The sequence below is a fragment of the Helianthus annuus genome, chromosome 3 (genome assembly GCF_002127325.2).
Source record: "Helianthus annuus cultivar XRQ/B chromosome 3, HanXRQr2.0-SUNRISE, whole genome shotgun sequence".
Classification (NCBI taxonomy): domain Eukaryota; kingdom Viridiplantae; phylum Streptophyta; class Magnoliopsida; order Asterales; family Asteraceae; genus Helianthus; species Helianthus annuus.
Window position 1 is genome coordinate 111,619,054 of NC_035435.2, and position 7,506 is coordinate 111,626,559.

Here is a 7,506-nt window from a genome sequence, read left to right on the forward strand (position 1 = left end):
ATTCTACGGTTTAGCAACACAGAAGAGTGTTAGCATATTAGTGACTAAGTTAAACGTTTGCGTTCATGTTTTGAATACCATTGTTTTTTAAAAGAAATAATAGCAGTGATAATGTCAAACAATCAATCTAGTTCTGTTCAAGTTTTGAACTACCATTGTTTTTCAAAAGAAACAACACTACTAGAAAACTGCCTACTTTGTAACAACCAAATTTGTAGCAAATTTATAGAAAATTGGTATTACCTACAGATTTTATACAAAAAAATCCGTGTGAAATAAACTTGTCGGTAATCAAGATAGCTACAAAATTATGACAAAATTTGCCATAAAGTTTGGACAAAAATATCTCGTCACAAGCGTTGCCAGAAAATACCGACAAACCAGTATTTCATGTTTTTCCTACAATTCTTCGACAATTAAGCCTTTTTCACATTTTATTTTATGATATTTTACTTTTAAAATTAATAACATTAATAAAAAAAGATCCATGATTATGAATAATTATTTTTATTTTGCGACAAAATTCCTACAAAATTATAGAACTTTCTCTTAACAGTTTGCTACAAATTTCCTACAGATAAAAAATATATTTTTTAATGTTGCGACAAATTTCCTACAACTTTTAAAATGGTTTTTTCCTAAGTTTTGCGACAAAATTCCTACAAACCAATTTTTTTAAAGGTTACGACAAAATTCCTACAAACCAAAAAAACATTTTCTGAAATGTTGCGACAAATTTCCTACAACCCAGAAAAAAATCAGGTAGCTGTTTGCTACAGATTTGTGACAAACTGTAAAAAATTAAAGAAATTAAGAAACCATTTTTTATGAAAACAAATGCAGCAAAATTACTATTATATTCCAAAAAAATTGCAGCAAAATTCTAAAACATTCCAAAAATATTAAAACAACATTCTGAGACATTTCAAACATTCCAAAAATTCCAAAACATTCCAAAATGCACAAAAAAATCTTAATTAAAAACATTCAAAACTAATCTGATCTTTAACATTTCAATACTTAGCAAGACGAGAGTTTTTACTTATTTCCGATGTTTTTAAGCTTTTCTTCCATAGTTTTTTGCTATGCTGCTTGGTCGGTCCACTCTTTTTCACGCTCTTGTTGAAATTGTTCGAAACATGATTCTCTGTTTTGCCGAGCCTCTCGTTCTAATTCTGCTTTAACTTTTTGAAGCTAAAAGTTGTATAAAAAGATATAATTAGTACGTATTAACAAAAACATATCATCAAAATTCACATATCATTTAACAATAATACATCATTTAACAATAATACGATATTCGAGTCGGGTGTCGGGTATAAAGGACAAGCCTTATTGGTATGGCCATCTTGAATTATACAAGAACTGCCTCAGATCAAACTTATTATCATCTGGTGAATAACTCTGTTTCCTACTTATTTACATCTATTTTGTTTCAATTTTTACGCGAAACCCGACTCAAATATCGTATTATTGTTAAATGCCTCAGATCAAACCTATTATCATATGGTGAATAACTCTATTTCCTACTTATTTACATCTATTTTGTTTCAAGATGGCCATACCAATTAGGCCTGTCCAAGGTTTAAAAAAACGGGAACGAGTTTCAAGGCGTTTTCCCTTCGCCTCACGAGGCGTAAGTATCGAGGCGAGACGAGGCGTAAGGCTGAGGCGGTATTAATAAATAAATATTAAAATTATATATATTATAAAAAATAAATAGTTAACATCAAAAAAAAAATCTCATCAAATTTCATTAGATTCAATAGTTAAAACATAAAAAAGATTCAACACATTTAAACAGATTATCATACACATTTAAAAGCAGATTCTGTACCGATTAAACAACACAGGATTGCAGGAACATCAAGTATTATACATCAAATATTATCTAAATGAATAAACTAAATGCATAATACAGGATTACAAAATACAGGATTACAGAAACAACATGTATTATACAGTAAAAATACAGAATACAAGATTATACAACAAGTATTATTAACACCAACAAAAATCGAAATCATTAACATCAGAATCAGATTAAAACAAGAACGACAACAATAACCGGAATCACTAACATCAGTATTATATTAAAACAAGAACAACAACAATAATCGGAATCATTAACATCATAATCAGATTAAAACAAGACCAGCATCAATAATCGGAATCATTAACATCGGAATCAGATTAAAACAAGAACAACAACAATAATTGAAAGCTCAGAATCATTAAAAGCAGCATTTATTATTAACAACAGAAAAAAACATTAACAGCAGCCATAATTTATTTAACAGCAACACTATTTATTCATGATCGATTAAACCAAAAAAAGTCGCGCTAGTTTTATTATTGCCGCCAATAAGTTTGGCGCCTAAAAACATCCTAATCTATCCCGCCTAAAACATACACGTATGCCTCGACAAACTATTTCCGCTTAGAAACGAAATGCGCGCCTCGCATGTTTTTTCATTTTACACATATTTTTTTTTGAAAAAAACACATGTTTTTTCATTTTACATCTAAACTTGAAAAACACATGTTTTTTCATTTTACAGCTAAGCTAAACTTGAAAATCAGGTGTCGGGGACGGGTCTACCTTCAATACCACCGCCGTATGGAACCCATATCAGCAAACTCATTCTTCCCAATATCTTAAATTTTTTTACGGTATCAAAATAAGAAGAATAAATAATGATACCTCTTGCGAGTGTCGGGCATCATCGTTAGACCCGCAAATTCTGAATGATTTTTTTCCTGTCACCAAAAAATCAGGATCAGAAGATCCTATCCTAAATATCATGCTACCCTTACGTTCAGGGTGCAGACTCTTCCACATAGCTAAATGATCGCATTCTATGTCCCCATACAACTCTTCAAGTGGTTTCGTGTACGCGACCTAAAATTTTATCAAATGAAGGTTTTCAACTCGTAAAAGTGACAATAAATAAATGTTAAAAAAGAGCTTATATATGAGTGTTTGCACGCTTGGTAACAAACTTTAACTGATCATAATCTTTTTCACTTATCTCCCCATCTTTTAACATCTTTTTGCATTCCTTAGTGGCGTGGGTCTGTAAGAAGACTTTTAGGTATCCAACTAACTGATTTCCCCTTTTCTTTTTCCTACATAAAAAGGGTGTAATGTAAATTGTAAGTGTTAAATGTAAAGGTAGTTAATAAAAATTAGAACTATGATTAGCTGACCATGTTGATACGCCGTTGATACGCCGTTGATCAGATCATATTGACCTGCCTGTATGATAGGATAAGTCATTTTTGCGGTTTGCTCTCCCGGCTTCCAACCTTTTTTGCCATTTTTCGGTGTACCAGTGCTATAATAATTAAAATTAGTGGTGAGCATGGTCCAATAACTCGATCCGACGAAGCTGCTGCGCGTGACCGTCGCTGCTGATGCGTGTGCACCCGACAACGCTGCTATGCGCTTCCGACGACACTTCTCGCTGCATCTCACGACGCTGCTGCGCGTGTCTGACGATGCTGTTACGCGTGGTCGATGCCGATGCTGCACTCAACAAGATTGCTACGCGTATCCGACTTCTGCGTGTGCACTTCACGACGCTGCCACTGCTGCGTGTGCACTCAACGACGTTGCTGCGCGTGTCCGACTGCTATGTGTGCACTTAATGACGCTGCCGACGCTGCTGCGTATGCACTTGCATTGATTGTAAAACAGTTAATAGTTAACAATGGCATCCTTGTTCTAACAGTTTAACTGTAAACTGTTTTAATAGTCGATTTTTAACAAAATGGCTAATATCAGCATCTGTTTAACTCTTTTAATAGTTTTAACAGTTTACCTGTTTTAACAGTTTAATAGTTTTAACAGCAACCAGTTTAACAGATTCGTTGCAATTTATAACAGTTTTAACTGTTTTAACAACAACCACAAGGTGTTGCGCGCAATTTATGAATACGAACATAATGTGAATAAACATGTGACTTGGTTTTAACTTTATCCGACGAAGGTGTTGCGCGCAACCGTGCTGCTGCTGCGTGTGCACTCGACAACGCTGTTGTGCGCGTCCGACAACTTTAATATTTTATTTTTTGTAGGAAATCCATAGCAACTAGTGTAGGAAATCCGTAGCAACCACTATCAATTTGCTACCAATTTTCGACAAATTTAATATTTTATTTTTGAAAATTATTTATTTTTCTAAAATTGATAAATAATAAATAAATTACCTTTTTTTGTCGAAAATCTGTAGCAAGTGGTGTTAGTTTGCTACAACTTTCCGACAAATTTAGAAATTTTATTTTTTAAATTATATATTTTGTTGTGGGTACAAATAATACAAAATTTTAATGTATTTTGTAGGAGTTTTGTCAAAAAGCTAATTAATGTTGTGATGAAATTGCTACAACTAGTAGTTGTGTGACAATTTTGTAGGAAAATCGAAGAAAAGTTTTGGGTTTTGTTTTGTTTTTCTTTTTTGTGAGAAAACTGTAGAAAAATTGTAACAAAAATTGAGTTGTGGGAAATTTGTGGGAAACTTTTGTAGGAAAAGTATATAGTTTTCTGGTAGTGCAATAGCAGTGATAATGTTAAACAATCAATCTAGTTATTAATTAGTCAGGTGGACTAAAATCGCAAGGATTAGAAACCTGAATGTGTTTTTTTGCAAGACTTTTCATTTTTGTAATACATGACAATTGGTATAAACCACAGGGTTCAAAACAATAATTTACTCTATTTATATATTTATAATTACAATTTATGTTAACCTAACTGTGCAAAATGATATTTAAAGGACTATGTACACTTTAAATGAATTAACATTTATGATAATTACATAAAAGATAATACTCAGTTTAAAAATTAAAAATGTTTTAAAAATTAACTTAACAAAATTTATAATTGTATCATTTTTTAAAAGAGATATCTTAAGGGAACCTCGGGCGCCCCTTGTCCACCATTTTTCACGCGTTTTCGACAGTGAAACACCGCCGCCACCTGTTTTGTTCACGCGTGGATTAGATGACGCATGGTCATCATCACGCGTTGAACTTCAATTAACAGAGCAACAACAACAAGAGCAAGAAGTTAAACATCAAATCACCAACCTAAAATTGATCATCGGTACGTTATTTTCTCCATCATTTTATTCCAATTTTGCTTCAATTTCAGTCAATTTTGCCTCAAATCGGTTGAATTAAAGCCTTTTCTTTTCAATTTTGTAGCCGCAAAAAGGGGTTTTAGGGTCAGAAAAAGCAGAAAAGAAGTGATTTTATGTCGGAAAGCTTATTGAAGCTCTGTTTTTCTGCTGGTTTATTCAGCAGAGTTTGATGCGTTTGAAGCCAAAAAGGTAAACAAATATTATGATTATTTCATCATATCTGTTTTACTTTATTTTTTGTTGTCCAGATCTTTCAGATTTGTGTTTATTGTTAATTTATAATTTTAAAAATAAGAAAAACCATCCTAATGATGGGCATTTCTACTAAAATCCATCATTAGTGATGAAATAAAGTTCGATGATGTGGCGGAACTTGATTGGTTGTTGTGAGTGATCGAATTCCATCACCAGTGGAGCGCCCCTACCCCCCTAAAAATTGTATGTGTTAAATTATATTTTATTCAACTCTTGTAATACATAAGTTTATACCCTGTGCAATACATGAGTTTTTTTTAAAGACACGGTTTTTATTACAAAATATATATAAAATTACATTTATTCAACTCGTATAATACACAATCTAGTAAAAAACAATAAAAAAAAGAAAACAAATTTCTTTATGTTTTCATCAGGATGGATGGAGTAACAAAAATCCAAACTTAAAAGCAAGTGGAATGGAGTCCAAATCCAATACATTGTTTACATCTTTTTCTGGCGAAAGACAAACACAAATTATTAAAATTAGTCCTTCTCTTTAGCTTAGAAAATATCTTCGCGAATAACAATTTGCCGACTGCCGTATATGTTTTCTGAATTTATTCCAATAATTAGCTTGATATGTAACAATGATTAACAAAAAAAGTAGAGTATAAATAACTATCTCTTTCGTTCAATATATCACAAGCTTAATTAACTCATCTCTAAAGTTCTCTCTCAGCATTACTTATTTTCTTACTTTTAACACACATACAAGCTTCTATCTTCAATGGCATCCATAAGAATATATGCTAGCATTCTCGTAGTTATGAGCATTTTAAGTTTTGGGTCGTCTGAAACTGGGATTGGAACCATCAATGACCCTCCATACTTACGTAATCCACTAATCCATATACACTATGGCGTGCACGCACACACGTACACATATAGAAAATATCATTCTCTTATATATTAAGTGATAACACGTTTATATTGTAATTACAGCATCAGCGTGCTACGGGTTCCAAGATGCAGGAGTTATGATAGCAGCTGCAAACCAAGATTTATGGCAAGGAGGAGCTGCTTGTGGCAAATACTTCCAGGTGACTTGCACAGGTGCACTCAACCAAGGGGTGCCACACCCTTGTACGGCCACCCCCACAGTGACAGTATTGATCACCGATTTCTGCCCGCCTCCTGGTTGCAAGGGAGACCTTGACTTGTCACAGGAATCCTTTTCTATCATTGCTGATCCAAGTGCTGGAGGAATCAAAATCTCTTACCAACAGTACTTGATCAATTACTTGTTCTTCAAGTTTTGTATTTATACTTTTATTGGCCACCCCAGGATTTTAGTTTCACAAAATATGTTTGTTCTCCTTGTATAGGGTGTGAAGATGGAGATGAAAGATCATGGAAGTTGGCAAGTTGCAGCATTTTGATTCACAGTACATGTGTCTTGATGCATGCACGACCCGCATTTCTAATATCAAGTTTTAGTCTGTTTGATGTTTTATCCCTTCTTTTCTGCTTTTGACTTATGCATGGCATATGATTGTGAATCCAAGGTGTTCATGTTTGTACAAAATTAATAAATTGCCCTCCAATTTGTATGACAAACTCTTGTAAACATAAAAATGTGACATGTGATATATGGATAGTAACTATAACCGTAATTAGTGTACGTTCTTAATCCATTAATGAGCTACCAGCTAATATTTAAAAACTTGCAAACGTGACCTCACCCAAACTCAATTAATGATACGTTTTAGTAATAAACAATTGTTAATAAAATAAAAATATACCGTCAACATGCTTATTGTTTTTGTCCGTTATGCCTATGTTAAAAGTCAACATGGCGGAGCTAGCTATGCTCACCACGGCGTCATGGCGGAGCTAGTGGATTTGAAAGGTGTCTGGTTTCCAATTTCTAAGTCCAGTTTTAGACGTTTCTCACCACTTAAGTCGTCTAATCTTTAACCTCCTATGGGATATACATCTAGAGTAGGCCATGGGTGAGAGTTTGTTATGAAAAACATCAATGACTACTTTGTAATAGTAGCAAAGTTTTCTGAAATAAAAGGGACACACTATCTAAACACCATTGACGTGTCATAAGGGTCGTTGGTCCATATGTACAGTATGGCATGCTGAAAATGGTTATATG

General features: G+C 33.3%; 1 protein-coding gene across 1 annotated transcript; it reads left to right on the forward strand.

Annotated features, from left to right (window-relative positions):
- The first annotated feature begins 6,101 nt into the window (after positions 1-6,101).
- LOC110931944 (EG45-like domain containing protein) lies at positions 6,102-6,959 on the forward strand. The gene is made up of 3 exons (XM_035987937.1): positions 6,102-6,235; positions 6,345-6,627; positions 6,728-6,959. The coding sequence occupies exons 1-3, from the start codon at positions 6,130-6,132 to the stop codon at positions 6,732-6,734; spliced, it is 396 nt and encodes a 131-aa protein (XP_035843830.1). The 5' UTR covers positions 6,102-6,129; the 3' UTR covers positions 6,735-6,959.
- The last annotated feature ends 547 nt before the right edge of the window (positions 6,960-7,506 follow it).